The 20,566-nt window shown below is 41.4% G+C and overlaps 1 protein-coding gene and 1 long non-coding RNA gene across 4 annotated transcripts in view; one reads left to right on the top strand and one right to left on the bottom strand.

The window, feature by feature from the left end:
- The window catches only part of LOC138980367 (sodium/glucose cotransporter 2-like), a 54,094-nt gene that overhangs the window by 3,687 nt on the left and 29,841 nt on the right, over positions 1-20,566 (bottom strand). For both annotated transcript variants that reach the window (XM_070353235.1, XM_070353234.1), the window contains 2 exons: positions 1,533-1,637; positions 1,082-1,190 (listed from right to left, as the gene is read on the bottom strand). In XM_070353235.1, the coding sequence (XP_070209336.1) occupies positions 1,082-1,190; positions 1,533-1,637 (214 nt within the window). The remainder of the gene's footprint in view (positions 1-1,081; positions 1,191-1,532; positions 1,638-20,566) is intronic.
- LOC138980903 (uncharacterized) lies at positions 9,113-10,584 on the top strand. 2 transcript variants are annotated; one of them, XR_011460484.1, is made up of 4 exons: positions 9,113-9,165; positions 9,497-9,571; positions 9,870-9,950; positions 10,409-10,584. It is a non-coding gene; the product is annotated as an uncharacterized lncRNA (long non-coding RNA). The 2 variants fall into 2 exon arrangements; XR_011460485.1 differs by having other exon boundaries at positions 9,151-9,571; positions 10,409-10,583.

Here is a 20,566-nt window from a genome sequence, read left to right on the forward strand (position 1 = left end):
GTGAAATCTCCACACGGCTACACATAAATTGCAGATGGTAAGCAAAGTATTATGGTCTATATTTTCTTTTAAGTGATGATCTTGGCAGGGTAACACAATTACAAAGACCCCTTACACTGGGTGTTTTTATATAAAAAAAACCATTTACAAGAGAAAGGGTGCAGAAGTGTGGGTCTATAGTTGAACTCCATTCATTGACTGTTTTTCTGATATTCAAACCAACCATAATTTTAACTTCTAAGGGAAATAACTCGGGCCTCTAGTCTTGAACATTCCTAACTTTCAACCTTGCTCGGATCTGTGGTGTTCTGATCACAATTGCACTCGCTGGGGAGTTTTGTTTATTCTGCCATTTCTTTTCTTTAATTCATATCAGCCTTGAATGACTCTACGGGGGTTGAAAGGGTATAACACGATAAAATCATTTTATCAAATGTCAGCCTTGAATGACCCTACGGGGTTGAAAGGGTATAACACAATACCATCCTTTTATCAAATGACGTTGGCCTTGAATGACCCTACGGGGTTGAAAGGGTATAAAAATAATACAATCTTTTTATCAAACGTATATAAGCCTTGAATTACCCTACGGGGTTGAAAGGGTATAACACAATACAATCCTTTTATCAAATGATGTCAGCCTTGAATAACCCTACGGTGTTGTAGCACCGAGTTAAGTGTTACGGTGCCTGTGCAAGGCTACAAAGAGTGCCTGAAATCACAACATGAACAGGAATCTCAAATATCTGTACATGTATCGTTACAAATTTCTTTACCAGTATCAACTTAGTACCATCAAAAACAATTGTAATTAATACCCCTCCGCGGGTTAGGGGGAAGAATGTACCCGATGCTCCCCAACATATAACGTAAGAGGCGACTAACGGATTCTGCTTTTACCCTTGAGTGTTTCTTGTATAGAATATAGTCAATTTTTGTAAAGATTTTAGTCAGGCAGTATGTAAGAAGTTAAGTCCTTTGTACTGGAAACTTGCATTCTTCAGATCATTGAATCACAGACATGCCTCCCCCCTCCCCCCCTGCGCGTCAAACCGGAAGATAACGAGTTGAACTTTCTCACCTCCAATGGTGAAGATGGCGGCCACTGCTAATAGAATGATGACAGCCACGTAGAGGTTCAACTCCGGCAATGCTTGTGTCAGGAAGATGGCTCCGGAATACAAGTCAGCCTGCAAAGAACATTCACTTAATTATTTTATAACTTGATTAAGTAACAAGTTTAAACACCAACATAAGTCAACTTCTGCGCAAAAAATAAATCAAAATAATTAATTGATGAATTAAAATTAACATTTGAATACTAAGATATGTCAACTTCTTGGTTAAACTACTCAGTTATCAAACATCCGTCACACCAATCAGTTTACGTTGATGATGTCACGGGTTCCACACAAAAAAGCAGGGTTTGATGTAACTTGTAAACCATCAATTTTAAGTTTTAAATTGAAGTTTTAACATCGCCTTGTTTCATGGAAAAATCAATTTAAAAAAAAAACAAAAAAACAACATACGGAGATCTTTGTGAAGACGTAGAGAAGCAAAGCCAGCACGGACAGGTAGATACGAATCCTCTGTCCGCCGAACCGCTTCCGCAGGTATTCTGGCATCGTGAACACCTGCACAGGTAAAAAGGTATACATACATGTTACATTTCTTTCATTTCAATATTAAATCGTGAAAATAGAAGCAGAACGCGAGGATTCTTTCACTTCTCCAGAAAAGTCCAGCAAGAAAACAAAGAAGAACAGAATGCGTTGGCTTCAATCCATAATAATACAACATAAAGTATCGTTTAAACTCTGTGTGCACAGTAAAACATGCGTTGGCTTCAGTCCATAATAATACAACATAAAGTATCGCTTAAACTCTGTGTGAACAGTAAAACATGCGTTGGCTTCCATCCATAATAATACAACATAAAGTATCGCTTAAACTCTGTGTGCACAGTAAAACATGCGTTGGCTTCAATCCATAATACAACATAAAGTATCGCTTAAACTCTGTGTGCACAGTAAAACATGCGTTGGCTTCAATCCATAATAATACAACATAAAGTATCGTTTAAACTCTGTGTGCACAGTAAAACATGCGTTGGCTTCAATCCATAATAATACAACATAAAGTATCGTTTAAACTCTGTGTGCACAGTAAAACATGCGTTGGCTTCAGTCCATAATAATACAACATAAAGTATCGTTTAAACTCTGTGTGCACAGTAAAACATGCGTTGGCTTCAATCCATAATAATACAACATAAAGTATCGCTTAAACTCTGTGTGAACAGTAAAACATGCGTTGGCTTCCATCCATAATAATACAACATAAAGTATCGCTTAAACTCTGTGTGCACAGTAAAACATGCGTTGGCTTCAATCCATAATAATACAACATAAAGTATCGCTTAAACTCTGTGTGCACAGTAAAACATGCGTTGGCTTTAATCCATAATAATACAACATAAAGTATCGTTTAAACTCTGTGTGCACAGTAAAACATGCGTTGGCTTCAATCCATAATAATACAACATAAAGTATCGTTTAAACTCTGTGTGCACAGTAAAACATGCGTTGGCTTCAGTCCATAATAATACAACATAAAGTATCGTTTAAACTCTGTGTGCACAGTAAAACATGCGTTGGCTTCAATCCATAATAATACAACATAAAGTATCGCTTAAACTCTGTGTGAACAGTAAAACATGCGTTGGCTTCCATCCATAATAATACAACATAAAGTATCGCTTAAACTCTGTGTGCACAGTAAAACATGCGTTGGCTTCAATCCATAATAATACAACATAAAGTATCGCTTAAACTCGGTGTGCACAGTAAAACATGCGTTGGCTTCAATCCATAATAATACAACATAAAGTATCGCTTAAACTCTGTGTGCACAGTAAAACATGCGTTGATTTTGTTAAGCTAAACGGAGTTAATTAGATTCCGACTAAAATACCTGTCTTTCACTAATTATTCATCCATTCTTTTCTTTATTGGTGTTCTGGGATTTAAAAGTTGTTGATGGATAGTAGCCTTCAATGCAAGATTTCATGTGAAAGTATGAAAAACACCAGCGATCTGCATCTCGAATGTTTAATCGAATGTTTAAATGTTATATTTGCATGTTTGCGTGCAATATTGTTTTGTATAAAATTATGTGAGGCAGGCTTAAAGACAGTTTCCTATTTTATAAAGACAGACCATAGATATCCCTTGACAGGATCGCCAACTCTGCGCGCGCGCCAACGCTGGCCCTGTTTCGAACTTCCGTCTGCGGCTGCGAGAGGTTTTGACAGTAACTTTACTTCCGGTGCACCTCGCGCCCCCTAATTGGCGTAGAGGCGCGTCCCCCGGGTGGTGGATGGGGGAGCCTTCTCTACTAACTTCAGAGAGAAGGTCGCATCACTCTCGATGCCGTGAACCTAATTAGGTTCTTTTTCTTGTTTCTTCTCTATTTCTGCCTCCCCAAAATCCTTTTACTTTCCTTTTCTCACCCATAAAATTCTTCACTTATTTTCTAAAGTATGGTGAATCCCGAGTTTGTCATGTGTGACCAGGGGATGAATGGCTGACACCTTAGTATTCAGTCGTAAGCACATGCGTTTGGTTTTAGTTTGGGTCGACGCCAAATGACAGTTTTAGGCCCTTCCCTTGTCACGGGGGCTCTCACAAGGGTGACTGTGTATTTCCCACCTCATTGAGCCTGCGTGTTATGACATCTTTAACTTTGTTAAACAAGAAAAGGAAAGACAGACCCGATTCTGACAGCGAGGATGAATCTAGAACTACTGCTGCTGCAGCAGGGGTACGGGGCGCTTGGCCCCGATTCCTCATAGTTCATTTTGAGAGTGTTAGTCAAAGAAGGATTTCACCTTTTATTCTCGAGAAGTGGTTTCAGGGGGTTTCCTCATCAGTTCAGTCAGTGAAACGTCAGAAGGATGGTAGCTTCTTGGTGGATTGCCCCACCAGGAAGGTATCGGATCTTCTTTTGTCCCGCCATGGTTCCGCCCTGAGCGTTGGATCGAACTCCTTCACGATTTCCGTGACAAGCCACTCATACCTGAACACCTCTCGGGGTGTGGCACGCTCATACCACTTCCAAGGTATGAGCTGTGCGGAGTTGAAGGATGGGTTGGCATCACAAGGAGTTATCGACGTTCACAGAGTGTCCAGAACGGATAAAGAAGGAAAGAGAGTGGAAACAAACACTCTCTTCCTAACTTTCTGTACAGCTGTTGCACCCAAAAGAGTTGTTGTTCTGTTTGAAAGTATTCCGGTTTCTCTGTACATCCCTTCCCCTCTGCGTTGTTATCGTTGCCAACGGTTTGGCCACGGTAGCAAAAACTGCAAGGGGAAGGAAATGTGCAGAGATTGCACAAAGGAAAAACATGAGGGTGAATGCGAGGGACCCAAACAGTGTCACAACTGTGGGGGTAAACACTCCTCTGCTTCAAAAGAATGTCCCCAGTGGAAAACGGAGGAAGCCATTCAAAAGATGAGAACAACGGAGGGATGCTCTTTCGGTGAGGCGAAACAAAAGGTCATGTCCCAGATGGCACAGCCCTCGGTGTCCACATACGCCAGGGCTGTTAGTACTCCTTCTGCGACACCGACTACACCTTCGTCTCTTGAGAGCTTTCTCACTAAGGTGACTACAATCTTGGACACTCTCATTAAAAAGATTGATCGTCTTGAGACTGTCGTGGCAAATATTAACCAGGGTGGAGTAAAGGCGGCTGTTGCTGCCGATACCAGTGAAAAGGCGGCTACGGTTGCCGAGAGTGTGAAGGTTCAGACAACAGTTCCGACTGGCGTCACTAACGTCACGCAGGCGGCCGTGCATAAAGCCGCTAAAACCCAAACCAAATGGGGGAAAAAATCCTCCACTCATTCGGCCGGGTCTTCGGGGGTTGGGCGGACGGGTTCGATCGGCAGATCGGATCTTTCCTCCCACCCGCCAAGATCAAACTCTGAGGGAAGATCCTCGAGGTCTCCCAAGGCCAGGGTCAGGCCTGACTTGCCTACCCGAATAAAAAAGGGAGACAAATCGCTCATTTCTTTGACAAACCCTTTCTCCCTCTTGTCTGACGAGGGTGGGGAATCGGAAATGGATGAATCAAACCGGTTCTACCCTGCGTCGGAGGGGGGGTGGAGGATCGGGCACTGAATAAAGTTTTATTTGTTTTTAAAATACTAAACCTTTTTAATGGCTTCTATAATACAATGGAATATCAGAGGTCTTAATGCCAATCAAGAGGAACTTCATCTCCTTTTGAAAAGTAATCCTATTGCAATCTGTTTACAGGAGACGCTTATAGGCCCTAACAAAAATATATCGCTGCCTGGGTATAGCTGCTTATTGCGGTCTACAGGTCGCGGTAATGCACTTTGTATCCGTTCTGATTTCCTTTTTAATCAGGTCCAATTGGACACTAACCTTGAGGCAATAGCGGCTCGCATTTCTTGTAATAGAGCTATAACTGTTTGTTCCTTGTATCTGTCGCCATCTACTACGGTCACAAAAAATGACCTAGAAAACTTAATACATCAATTACCAACCCCGTTCCTTTTGGTAGGGGATTTTAACGGCCATTCCCGACGTTGGGGGAGTGAATCTTCCAACATTCAAGGAAAGATTATCGAAGATGTCATCGATAACTTGGATTTGTGTCTTTTAAATTCCGGAGCGGGTACTTTTTTAACTCAATCTGGAGAAGAATCTCATTTGGACTTAGCTATCTGCCACCCATCTTTATTTCTTGATTTGAAATGGTCTGTCCATTCGGATCTGTGTGGAAGTGACCATTTTCCCTGTTTTGTCAGTTTTGAAGAGGATCAGGGCGAGGAAGCCCTTCCACACTGGAAGTTTTCTAAAGCTAACTGGGATTTATTTCGTCTTTCTACTTCAAGACAAATAACCCCAGAAGTTCTAAATTCTGAAGACCCGGCTTTAACTTTTTCCACCCTTTTGGTGCAATGTGCAAAAGACAGCATACCCAAATCTTCCTCTAAACCCAAAGGTCCAAAAACACCTTGGTTTAACGAAGAGTGCCAAGCTGTCAATCAGGAGCGTAAACGAGCTCAACGGCATATGTTCCAATACCCTACGTCAGCCAATAAGATCGCTCACCAAAAACTTCGAGCTCAAAGCCGTTTTATTTACAAAAAGAGTAAAAAAGCCTCTTGGCGCAATTTCTGTTCTAAACTTAATTTCAAAACTTCAAGCAAGAAGGTATGGCAGATTATCCGTAAGATTAAAGGTAAAAATCGTAAAGAGGTTGTCCAATGCCTCAAACAACATGGTCGAGTAATAACCAACAAGAAAAATGTGGCGAATATCTTGGCTTCAACAATAAATCATAACTCTTCTTCAGAACATTATTCTGAAGAGTTTCAAAAAGTTAAAGATAAATCTGAAGTTACCCCCGTTTCCTTTGATTCTGCCAATTTGGAAGATTACAATTCTCCTTTCTCGATGGACGAGTTAAAGGATGCCATTTTAAAATCCAATGACTCAGCTACAGGGCAGGATGATATCCATTATCAACTTTTGGGTCATCTCCCTGAAAACGTCCTTACAGTTCTTTTAACTATTTTTAATCATATCTGGTCTACTGGAACTTTTCCTCCTGACTGGCGAAAGGCCATAATTATTCCCATTCCGAAACCCGGAAAGGATCATTCGGATCCAAATAATTATCGGCCGATTGCCTTAACCAGCTGTCTTTGTAAGACGATGGAGAGACTGGTGCATGAGCGGTTACTGTGGCACTTGGAAAGGATCGACGCTTTGGACATAGTCCAGTGCGGTTTCCGAAAACATAAGAGTACAACGGATCATTTGATTCGTTTTGAATCGTTTGTTCGTAACGCTCTGGTAAGCGGAGAGCACGTTGTGTCCGTCTTGTTCGATTTGGAAAAGGCGTATGACACAACGTGGAAGCATGGTATTTTATCAGATTTTAAAACCTTAGGGTTTGATGGGAATCTTCCCATTTTTATTTCAAATTTTCTTGCCGAAAGAGAGTTTAAGGTCCGAGTAGGTTCTACTTTCTCCGATTCTTTTGAACAGGAGATGGGAGTTCCTCAAGGGAGTATTTTATCACCGTTACTTTTTAACATTAAAATCAATAACATCATCAAACACGTCCAGTCTGGCATCGACAAATCTCTTTTTGTTGATGATTTTCAAATTTCTGCCAAGGGAAGAACATTAGCTGGGGTTGAACGGCAGCTTCAGCTGTGTATTTCCAAAATTCAAAAATGGGTTCAAGAGAACGGGTTCAAATTTTCCCTGGCTAAAACCGAATGTATTCATTTCCACAGGAAAAAACATCAAGTTCTTCAGCCTTCTCTTTTCATAAACAACCATAAGATTAAAGTTTCTAAACAAGTCAAATTTCTTGGTCTGATTTTTGACAGCAAACTTACTTTTTTACCCCACATCAAGTATTTAAGAACCAAATGTCAAAAAGGTCTCAACGTTCTCAAAGTTATTAGTCACACGGATTGGGGGGCTGATAGAGCAACATTGTTACGTCTGTATCGGTCTCTTGTCCGTCCACAGCTGGACTACGGTTGTATTGTTTATGGTTCTGCAAAGAGAAATGTCCTCAAGGCCTTAGATCCCATCCATCATCAGGGTCTGAGAGTTTGTTTGGGTGCTTTTCGCACAACACCAGTGGATAGTTTGTATGCCGAGTCGCGAGAACCTCCTCTGGAGATCCGCAGATTCCGGCTTTCCATGAACTACTACCTTAAGCTAAAGGCAAACCCCGAAAACCCTGCTCATGAATGTGTTATTAATCCCATTCTGAAGGACAAATTTTTAGCCAAACCTACTGAAATACCAACTTTCGGCATACGTATGCTTTCTGAATGTGAAAGGGCTGTTATAGATATTGATTCTGTCTGTGACGATCCTTTGACAACAAACACTCCACCCTGGCAGTTGGAAAACCCAACCGTCAATTTTTCCCTAACTTCTTTCAAGAAGAATGAAACCTCGGACTCTGTCTTTAGGCAGCTGTTTCTTGAACAGTGCTCAAAGTACACAGAGTATGAATTTATTTTTACTGACGGCTCTCTCAAAGATGATTCAGCTGCTGCGGCAGCAGTTTCTAACGAGAAATTACATCAACCACTTCAACTCCGGATCCCTAATGGTTCGTCGGTGTATTCGGCGGAACTTAGGGCCATCATTTTGGCATTAAAATTAATTTATCAATCCAGACATCAGTCTTTTTTGATTGTATCTGATTCGCTTTCAGCTCTTGAAGCGATATCCACCAGAAAGTTTACTCATCCTTTTTTAGTCGACATTCACGACCTTCATACTAATCTTATTTCTGAAGGCAAGATTATCAATTTTATGTGGGCGCCCAGTCATATGGGCATAAATGGCAACGAGGTTGCTGACAAGGCAGCAAAGGATGCTCTAGATTTGGCGGTTCCTCGTCTCCCTGAGCAGTCTGTTCCTTTTACTGACTTGCGTAGGAAGACACTTTGTTACAGCTTAAAACTCTGGCAAGACCGTTGGTCTGCCTGCACAGAAAACAAATTGTATAAAACTCTTCCTGACCTTTTAAAGCCACTTCCTTTAGTGGCTTCAAGTAGAAAAGAAGAAAGTGTTTTGGCCAGGTTACATACTGGTCACACTTATCTCACTCATGTTCATCTGCTTAAAAGAGAAGAGGCACCATGGTGCCACGCCTGTGATACTGGTTTTACTGTGAGTCATTTTCTCACCGAGTGTGCTGATCTGTATGATCAACGAGAAAAGTATTTTGGCACCTCGAGCTTGAAAAGTATTTTTACAGAGGTCAGCTCTTCAGCTCTTTTTGAGTTTTTAAAGGAGTCTGGTCTTTATTGTAAGATTTGAATTTTAAAACAACCTAGTTTATTTGACATATAGGGTTTTGCTTTGACTTTTTGGTTGCCTTCGGGTGACGTTACGGATTTTATGTATTAGAAGTGTTTTAATCTAAAAATGTGCAATGATTAACTTGTGGGGTCCTGATTTGGCCTATTATGGTCCGCTGGACCCGAAAAGCAACAGCTAACTAACTAACTAACTTCCGGTGCAGTCTTTCAACACATGGAGAAGAAGGAGAATTTCGAAGGAGCGGTGGAGTTTGTGGCTGAGGTATGTGAAAAGCAAACAAACCAATACAAAAAGATCATTGCTGATGATTGAAATGAGTCATGTGAATCAACAATAAAGATTCATTGTGGACGGCACGTCATTATTTTTGTTTTTAACACTTGAAACGCGAGAGCATCTGACACACTGGTAAATCCGAAGCTGTGCACGCAAGCTGATCAGCAGATCGTTTTTCTGCAGAATTCTCGCTCACATCGGCCACTATTTTAGCTCAGCGAACCGACAAATTTGCAGCAGAACAATTTCTGAATGTTAGAAATTCGGCTGTAGATTTATAGATACCCTTTCTATTCCATGGTTGTTGTTTTTTCAGGGGGAAAGTACCGACATCTCAATCGCTGAAAAGATGACAGCATCACCACAAAAGAAACTGCAAGAATTGCCAAAAGTAAGTAAAAATATTGACAGATCTATGTAAAAGACTATGAAAATTTAGAACTGGAACAACAGATATTCAAGAAATAACCGATAAGTGATATATTATAACTGAACCATTGATTGATTTGAATGTACATCATGCATGGAAGTTAAAAATGGTGCAGGAACTGAAGTCGGATCAACACATCAAAACGATTAGTGCAATATATTTGTTTTCTTTCCCCTCCAGCATAATTCTGTTTTGATATATGCTTGATGTCTTTGTTTTTAAATTCATTGTCACTTCTAAATTACATGCTTTATTGCAGAACGCTTGTGCATCTATCAAGAATGACAACTGCCTTTCACCGGAGCTCAGAGGGCTTGTCGACCAATTCAGTAATTGAAAAGTAAGTTTTTGAGTAAGGCGGTATAAAAAAATCAGCTTGCAAAGTCCCAGTACCTGAAAGATCACTTTCATTCATAGTTTTCGAGCAAAAATACTGCTTCGTTGCACAGAGAGGCTACTGTTTACAAATATTTTAGGTACATGCCTGCCACTACACTATTTCAGGTACATGCCTGCCACTACAATATTTCATGTGTTTTTAGGATCATTAATAGCACATGTCATAGTTGTAAGACATGATAAGGATTCATGAAAGTGGTTTGTCAACACGTTCTATAACGACAAATGGAATACAAAATTTAATATGTTCACATCCATTCATGTAAAGTGTAGTTTTGGGTTGTTGTCGTGTGTTGGTTTTGATTGTGTGCATGCATCCACATCTTCAGTTTCACTCTTGGGTTGATTTCTGCTATATTTGTGTGTTTTAATTATAATATTTTATTTTCTGTGTTTTAGGTGCAGATCTGGAAGAGAAACTTCTGCTTCTTCATGACTGCCTAGTTCCCTGAGGCAAGGTTGGGAATGCTGCCAAGGAGAAGGCGTGGGCCAGGTACTACTCTGCTTTTTCAACCCAGCATTCAGGCATTACTGAGTTGACAGTATCCCCCGCAGTTTCAGCCTGGATTGCCTTGAACATGTTTATACTGTTGGTGTCTTAAAGGCCTATGAAGAAAAATTAAGTAGAAGTGCAGTGCCTGGCACTGCATACCCCAAGCGAAGGAGCCATCATTGAGAGAGAGAGAGAGAGAGAGAGAGAGAGAGAGAGAGAGAGAGAGAGAGAGAGAGAGAGAGAGAGAGAGGTTCCACACCTAGAAATCTTGTCAGTTGTTGTGGTTGTTGTTGTGGCTGTTGTGTTTGTTGTTGTTGTTGTTTTGATGACAATACTGTCCTTTTTTGTGTGTAATGTTCTTGTTGTTTTGTTGTTATTGTTTCATACTTGTTTACTCTATCTATCTCTCTCTCTCTCTCTCTCTCTCTCTCTCTCTCTCTCTCTCTCTCTCTCTCTCTCTCTCTCTCTCTCTCTCTCTCTCTCTCTCTCTCTGTTTATGATATCTTTCCTCGGAAAATGCAGTGCTTTGGATGGTAAATGCATATATGTTTGTCAGGGAGAGAGAGAGAGAGAGAGAGAGAGAGAGAGAGAGGTTCCACACCTAGAAATCTTGTCAGTTGTTGTGGTTGTTGTTGTGGCTGTTGTGTTTGTTGTTGTTGTTTTGATGACAATACTGTCCTTTTTTGTGTGTAATGTTCTTGTTGTTGTTTTGTTGTTATTGTTTCATACTTGTTTACTCTATCTCTCTCTCTCTCTCTCTCTCTCTCTCTCTCTCTCTCTCTCTCTCTCTCTCTCTCTCTCTCTCTCTCTCTCTCTCTGTGTTTATGATATCATACCTCGGAAAATGCAGTGCTTTGGATGGTAAATGCATATATGTTTGGCAGAGAGAGAGAGAGAGAGAGAAAGAGAGAGAGAGAGCGATTACAAGCAAATGACGAAGTCTCGTCCAACATCTCGTGCTACGAGATATGATGTACACCTAGATTACCTGATTACAAGTAAATAACGAAGTCTCGTCCAACATCTCGTGCTACCAGATTTCATGTACACCAAGATTACCTGATTACAAGCAAATGACGAAGTCTCGTCCAACATCTCGTGCTACGAGATTTGATGTACACCTAGATTACCTGATTACAAGTAAATAACGAAGTCTCGTCCAACATCTCGATATCTTCAGTAAGGGACAACGGACCTTTTCACAAATGTTCATAAAAATCGGTTGAGAAATGGAAAATAACGGTTTTTAATGGATTTTTGTTGTTGGTGGTTGTGGTGGTGGTGTCGTTGTAGTTGTAGTTGTTGTTGTTAGTGGTGGTGGTGTTGTTTTTTTGTTGTTGTTGGTGGTGGAGGTGTTGTTGTTGTTGTTGTTGTCGTCGTCCATCATATCAACCAACTCACCAGGATTGCAAGTAATTCACGGTGTCTCTTACAACATCTCGTTGTTGGTGGTTGTGGTGGTTGCGGTGGTGGTGTCGTTGTAGTTGTTGTTGTTGTTGTTGTTGTTAGTGGTGGTGGTGGTGGTGTTGTTGTTTTTTGTTGTTGGTGGTGGAGGTGTTGTTGTTGTTGTTGTCGTCGTCCATCATATCAACCAACTCACCAGGATTGCAAGTAATTCACGGTGTCTCTTACAACATCTCGTTGTTGGTGGTTGTGGTGGTTGTGGTGGTGGTGTCGTTGTTGTTGTTGTTGTTGTTGTTGTTGTTGTTGTTAGTGGTGGTGGTGTTTTTTTGTTGTTGGTGGTGGAGGTGTTGTTGTTGTTGTTCTTGTTGTTGTTGTTGTTGTCGTCCATCATATCAACCAACTCACCAGGATTGCAAGTAATTCACGGTGTCTCTTACAACATCTCGTGCTACCAGATTTGATGTACACAAAGACTTTAGCTTTGAAATGGAATCCTCAAGTTTGACGTCATGTGTTGAATGATGTCATGAGTTTGACGTCATGAGTTTTGATTGTCTTCTTGACCTGGGTTTGACCTCCTTCTTTGTTATGACTTAGAAATTGGAAGCGCTTGTAACTGCCGTTGTCGATGTCGGATCAAAACGATTTATGTCTTAAAACCTTCCTGGGATCAATAACATTGCCTGTGCCAATTTTTGTTGTAGTCGAGTCAAAACTGTGAAAGTTTTAGGGGTTCTAACACACACACATCATTTGGTTGAAATCAACTCTAGTGTGGGACCAACCTAGCTTCGCTCGCTTCGCTCGCTTCGCTTGGACTAGGGAACCAGTAAGTGCATTAGAAATCAAAGAGGATGAAGAGTACAATGCAAAGTATGTTGGAGTATGTGTTGCCAAAAAGCTAAAACAGAGTTTGGTGTCTCCAAAAGAGTGCGTACAGAGATGAGAAATTGCAGTGTTTGGAAGCCCTGACTTGCGCACCTGAATTTTACAGTGAAACCACCCCTGACATGACAAGCATGCTGAACAAGGGCAAACTGACCTTTGTCAAGCCCAATGTATTGCAGATGTGTCTGTCCATGCAACACAAAGCAGAAATCTTAAACAGAATGAGGCAAAGCGTTGATGATATCAAATAACCAAAGGGAAGTAATTGCTCTTTATTCATACGACATGACTGTGTAATAGAGTAAGCGAGAGTTGTACAAAACCTTTTCTCCTGGCACCTGAGAGAATAACAAGCATTGAAATATACAAGCGACTTTCATCCTCTCGTGCCAGGAGAAAAGGTTCCGTACAACTCTCGCTTAATCTATTACACATGTCGTATGCATAAAGAGCGATTACTTCCCTTTGGTGATTTGATGTCCATGGAACATATTTTCTGTGAAACCTGTGCATCAACACACAGGCAAAAGCAGATGACTTTATTGAACCATGCAGGAACAGTGATGCTGTTCCGGTGTGTTTTTATGACACTTTGTATTCATTTGATCTTTCGCAAGCTGTTCAAGAAGACACTTTGCAAAATGTTCTGTTTTTTTTTAAATAAGACTCCACCACAAACTGAAGACAATGATGGACAAAATGAAATGTACATGGAAAGTAAAGACTGAGGAAAAAGCTGAAAACATACAATGTTGGACAAAATGAAATGCACATGTAAAGAAAGGAGTTTGAGGAAAAAGCTGAAAACATACAATGTTGAGAACAATCAGGAAGGATCTCTGTAGTGTGTTGTGTATGATCTCACTCCGTAGACTCCTTCGCAGCGGTGTGTTGCGTGCCGCACGGGTGTTTGCACCCCGCACGCTGGAGCGGTAAGTTGAGTGGGGTTTGTGTCTCGATAAAACAGCTTCTTCTATAAACATTTCGTAACTTTGCACATTAAGATATGTCTTGTTAGATCTGTTAGTGTTTCTTCTACACGCCGATGTACTTTTTGGGTGCATATTTTGTATATTATAGCCGTGATTCTGTAAAATATCACGCCTGTACCGGCACAGAAGCAAATTTCGTAGCATTCGCAACAAATTACTGGTGTAAACTTTAATGTGAAGAACTGCCATCAGTTCCACAAAAACCTGAACCTTTCTGCAGTACTGAGGCCGAGTTTCAAGCTTCTAGGACCTTGCAGACAGCGAAAAGCATTCGGAGAATGAGAATTATCCTACAACTTCTGTGTTTGCCCCCCGAAGCTGCCGTGTTTCGCCCCCGCAGCTGCCGTGTTTGCCCGCCGTTTGTGTTTGACCACCGACCCTGCACACTCATGTTTATGTCCTCTAATTGGCTTGGAGCTATTTTGCAGGAACCATGGAAACAGTAATTGCAGGCAGCGCCATGGACAGCTTCTTGGACATCAGTGAAACCATATATATATCCTTCACAAACTCATTGCTGTTCAACACACCCATACAAATCGTCAACAGAACCAATAAGACAAATAAAATTCAATTTTAATGGAATGCTTTTATGGTTCCGTCAACCACTCCAATAAGACAAACACACATATTAACAATATAATGACACCACCAAAACACCTGTAAATGTGGCACAATATGTTATTTATATTACACTTACAACAGAAGTGTTTAAAAGCTTTAGCATGAAACGTTTGAACACAATCTAACTTTTAAACACCATATAGTGAAAAGAATACACACGACACACACAGCATTCAGTCTCACACACCAACACCAATTGAAGTACAACAAATCAAACCAAAACATACATTGCACTGGGTGCTTTATCAAAGACATAATTTTATAAAACTGAGCAGATTATTGGCACTCACACCATACCACGGGTACGTTTTTTTCCTAAATAAAATAAAAGCAAACAAATCAAACAAAAACATACATTGCACTGTGTGCTTTATCAAAGAAATATCCAACTGAGCAAATTATTGGGCCAGGCATTTTGTTTTGTGCCGCCTTAGCTGTTCGCTGTGTCTGAAAGGCATCATGCAAGCCTTGCACAAATAATCTTGTTTCTGTGTGTGTGTGTAGGAAACATGAGAATACAATTGCAGCTTTTATGCAAAGGTTTTGTTGCAATGCACGCATGAAAATGGGTTTGTTTCCTTGTTGCAGCTGTGCCTAGATGGGTTGAGGCTCTTGCGGCAGGCAAAGCCTTTCCCACATTTTTTACAAGTGTGGGGTTTTTGCCCTAAGTGGATTTTGTTGTGGGCATTCAGATCCACTTCTCTGGAGTATCTTTTCGTGCACTGACTGCAAGCAAACTTCTTCCCATCCCCTTCTTCGATGTGCTTGGTTTTGATGTGGTGTGTCAGCGTCCTCTGGTGTTTGTAAGTGATACCACAATGTTCGCACATGTGATTTGTCGAATCAGCACCTATGAACGGTAAAGACAAAGAAAAAGATTAAACAAATATAAAAGTACACGTTTTTGTGTGTGTGTGTGCTGCGACACTGAAACAGTACAAAGGGAGTATAATGTGGCATGTAACATGAAACAGACATTTCCATCAATATTTGCCTCATCAGTGTAATGTATTTATGGTTATAAATAGAAAATTAACAGGATCTGACAGTCTTTCTCATTCAAATTTTGTTTTAAATAGTAAATTAATTAATTAATTACAAGATAATAACATACACGTCTATATTAACATGAAACCTATAATACGTACTCTTTTTTTTGGGGCGTCGACATACTTTTTGGTGGGGTTGTCACAACTTCTATGGTTTCACTGATGTCCAAGAAGCTGTCCATGGCGCTGCCTGCAATTACTGTTTCCATGGTTCCTGCAAAATAGCTCCAAGCCAATTAGAGGACATAAACATGAGTGTGCAGGGTCGGTGGTCAAACACAAACGGCGGGCAAACACGGCAGCTGCGGGGGCAAAACACGGTAGCTTCGGGGGGCAAACACAGAAGTTGTAGGATAATTCTCATTCTCCGAATGCTTTTCGCTGTCTGCAAGGTCCTAGAAGCTTGGAACTCAGCCTCAGTACTGCAGAAAGGTTCAGGTTTATGTGGAACTGATGGCAGTTCTTCACATTAAAGTTTACACCAGTAATTTGTTGCGAATGCTACGAAATTTGCTTCTGTGCAGTTACAGGCGTGATATTTTACAGAATCACGGCTATAATATTCAAAATATGCACCCAAAAAGTACATCGGCGTGTAGAAGAAACACTAACGGATCTAACAAGACATATCTTAATGTGCAAAGTTACGAAATGTTTATAGAAGAAGCTGTTTTATCGAGACACAAACCCCACTCAACTTACCGCTCCAGCGTGCGGGGTGCAAACACCCGTGCGGCACGCAACACACCGCTGCAAAGGAGTCTACGGAGTGGATCTTTCTTCATGCAGTACAAACTATCCTATCTGATCAAGTGCATGTACATTGAATTTGAACTTCTTGATTGTTGTCTTAGGTGTCAATTTTTGGTGTTAAAATCTGCTGTCGTTAAAATGTACTTCTCTTCCTATTTCAGTATTTGGTTCAGTATTGTATCACATGGCTTGTTCAGTGGCCTGTTCTGTATTTTCATGAGTCCATGTTAATTTAAGTCTGCAACATGAAAATTTGAAACATATTCATTTTGCTATGGTTCAAACCTAATTCCTTTGTGTACTTGTTCAAGATATAATTTTGACAGCGAGATATTTTGCAAACAGTTTTCATTTCAAAATCAATTGTCAGCCACTTGATAAATGTCTTGCATCGATGCGTCTGATTGTTTTTATGTTGACCACTATGTACACTGGAATTTGCTTTGCTTTCCTAATAGAACATGTTCAGTCGCATACCAGCAACACTTTGTTATAACCTTGAATGGTTGAAAACGACGTTAAACACCAAATAAATAAAGAAAGAAAGAAAGCAACACTTTGTTAACGTTTGAATGGAATTGGAAGTTGTATGAACTCGAATAGAGCATATGTATCTTTGGTCACAGTGACACACACACACACCATACAGTGACAATTAATGCAGGGCCGGACTAGGGCTACCAGGGGGGGGGGATTATGGGGGTTGCGCAACCCCCCCTCCCCCCCTAAACATGTACCTCACTTATTTAAAAAAAATGTATTATTGTTTATTTTATGCCGTTTCATGCAAGGAGCGACCATTTTCCTATCTCAGAATATGACCTACCCTTCAGCTTAAGTGGGCGTTGCCCCCTGACCCCCACAAGGGGCAGAGGAACATCCCCCTGGACCACCATTGGCAACCCCCCCCCCGCCCCCCCCCCCCCCCCTCCTCTTTGCTTAGTCCGGCCCTGTAATGTACCAACATTCACTATCTCACTCAGTCTCAATTCACACAATTTGACACAAGAAAGATTCCTATTTATACACATGCATATATGTAATCAATGAAGTAGATACATTCTCAAACAAAGTTTCAACATGTTGCACCCAAATTAAAGCATAAATTCTTGTGACATTTAATTTAATTAATTAATTAACGGGAATTAATCAATGCTTTAATTTGGGAGTTTGAAATTTGTCGCAATAATTTCTTGGTCAAGTTTATTTACATTCTCTGCTAAAGAGCTTTACAGTCAAATCCAAATTTCCACACCTAACCTATAAAACACAACATTCCAAATGAAAAAAAAAATCATTCTCTTGGCTCAGAATTGGTGTTGAATAATTGTAACACAAAGCGATTTTCTGAAAATGTTACTTGTCACTCACTTCAACACTGTCGCCAAGCCAGTCTAAACTGCAGCACGCTGCTTCGGGGGGGGGGACTTTTTCCTTTACACTTTAAATCCAAACACCATCAGCTGCGTAGAAAAATCACTGAAAATGCTGACTCAAAGTCAAAGTCAAACCTTAACCAAGCTGGCCTCCAGGCTCCAGCACAACAACCTTAACCACCTGGTTCACCTCGTTCTTCGCGAGGCACCACGACTCGGGAAGCTGCTGAACATCACGACACAGTTCTTCAAAGTTGTAGTTGCAACAACCTCTGGCAATTCTGGTGCGGGACGGTATGTCTGAAAAAAAGCAGACCAATAAACCCTTAGTAAAACTAAATTTCTAGAGAAATAAGTCTAACTGTCCATACAAATAGCTGGATGATAGCTAATTAATGGCAGTTGATAGACGTTTGAAGTTGAACGATTTGGTGGAGAATAGGTCGACAAGCTCTCTGAGCTCCGGTGAAAGGCAGTTGAAAGGCAGAAAGAACAAGCGTTTTGCAATAAAGCATGCAATTTAGAAGTGACAATGAATTTAAAAACAACAGAAGACATCAAGCATATATATCAAAACAGAATTATGCTAGAAGGGAGAGAAAACAAATATATTGCACTGATCTTTTTGATGTGTTGATCTGACTTCAGTTCCTGCACCATTTTTAACTTCCATGCATGATGTATACTGTTCAAAAAAAGAAACGCATAGCTTGTAATATTTGGTTAATTTAGTTATATGGCTACAAGGATATCCACCAAACTGCAGAAAATGTTTATCTGGTCGTCGACTTTTCGTCCATTGCCACAAGTGAGCTCTGCACGTGACGCATGCGTTATCAGTGGCTACAATGTCAAAATTGCTCATTTGGCATGACCACTCGTCATGCTTCAGTGAAATCTCGTGAAACTCGGGGAATATTGAGCTCTCACCATGTCTTCCAAAACCCATAAAAGCGGATTGTTCGCCACAAAGAAATCAGACGACAATTCAGCGACGAAAGATGGCCCGATTGAGCAGAGAAGACCGCCAAATTGCATTGGGTCGTTTACAAGCAGGCCAAAGTCAAAGTGCAATCGCCAGGCACTTCCACGTGTCCCAGAGCACCATCAGTAGACTGTGGGTCAGGTTTCAAGCCACTGGCTCCGTTGCTGACTTGCCACGAGCGGGAAGACCAAGGGCGACAACTGCTGCTCACGACCGCTTCATACGGCTCCGCCACCTCCGGAATCGTTTCCTGTCGGCCTCACCTTCTGTCCAGGCTCTCCCCGGGCCACACCGATTATCGGACCAGACCGTGCGGAACCGCCTGCATGAAGCTGGTTTGAGAGCTCGCAGACCTCACAGAGGAGCTGTCCTCACCCGCCGCCATCGCCAGAACCGAGTGCAGTGGGGCAACCAGCACCTTTGCTGGACCGTCCGGAATCACTGGAGACACGTGTGGTTCAGCGACGAGTCCTACTTCCTGCTCCAGCGACATGATGGTCGGAGGAGGGTCTACCGGAGAGTAAACGAACGTTACGCGCCCAACTGTGTGGATGAGGCACCCGTTCATGGTGGTGGAGGCGTCATGGTGTGGGGGGCGATCAATACCGCTGGAAGGAGCACCCTGGTGCACGTCCAAGGGCGCATAACTGCCCAGCGATACGTGGAGGAAATTCTGCGCCCACACGCCCTTCCTCTTCTGGCTGACCAGGATGCCATATTCCAGCAGGACAACGCTCGCCCGCACACAGCACGACTCACCACCCAGTTCCTCACCGACCACCATGTCCAGGTGCTTCCCTGGCCATCCATGTCGCCAGACATGAACCCGATAGAACACCTCTGGGATGAATTGGACAGACGTGTGCGCAGGCGAGAAGAAGCGCCGGCAAATCACCGCGATCAATTGCAGGCACTTCAGGAGGAGTGGGACACCATCCCACAGCAAGATATCCGGCATCTGATCCAGTCCATGCCCAGAAGGTGCCGGGCAGTTGTTGCTGCTCAAGGCAGTCACACCCCCTACTGACTTGACAGCCTCGGCACCCAATCGTATTGATTGACTGATTGATTTGAAGATGCAAATGAACTGTGTGTGCATTCAACTGTGTCCATACCAAATTTCAAAGAAATAATCTAAATATTGGATTTTCTGTTAATTTTTTCGAAAAATAAAACAAATTTGGCAAGTAGCAACTATGCGTTTCTTTTTTTGAACAGTATAGTATTCAAATCAATCGATGGTTCAGTTATAATTTTTCACTTATCGGTTATTTCTTGAATATCTGTTGTTCCAGTTCTAAATTTTCATAGTCTTTTACATAGATCTGTCAATATTTTTACTTACTTTTGGCAATTCTTGCAGTTTCTTTTGTGGTGATGCTGTCATCTTTTCAGCGATTGAGATGTCGGTACTTTCCCCCTGAAAAAACAACAACCATGGAATAGAAAGGGTATCTATAAACCTACAGCCGAATTTCTAACATTCAGAAATTGTTCTGTTGCAAATTTGTCGGTTCGCTGAGCTAAAATAGTGGCCAATGTGAGCGAGATATCTGCAGAAAAACGATCTGCTGATCAGCTTGCGTGCACAGCTTCGGATTTACCAGTGTGTCAGATGCTCTCGCGTTTCAAGTGTTAAAAACAAAAATAATGACGTGCCGTCCACAATGAATCTTTATTGTTGATTCACATGACTCATTTCAATCATCAGCAATGATCTTTTTGTACTGGTTTGTTTGCTTTTCACATACCTCAGCCACAAACTCCACCTCCCCTTCGAAATTCTCCTTCTTCTCCATGTGTTGAAAGACTGCACCGGAAGTAAAGTTACTGTCAAAATCGTCTTTTCCGCTTTCCGCTACTTGCTGAGCGCGCGCAACGAGTTGGCGATCCTGTCAATACACATCTATGGACAGACAAAGTATTTGTTCTTGTTCTTGTTCTCTTTTTATATTTAGTCAAGTTTTGACTAAATATTTTAACATCGAGGGGG

Source organism: Littorina saxatilis, linkage group LG11 (genome assembly GCF_037325665.1).
Source record: "Littorina saxatilis isolate snail1 linkage group LG11, US_GU_Lsax_2.0, whole genome shotgun sequence".
NCBI lineage: Eukaryota > Metazoa > Mollusca > Gastropoda > Littorinimorpha > Littorinidae > Littorina > Littorina saxatilis.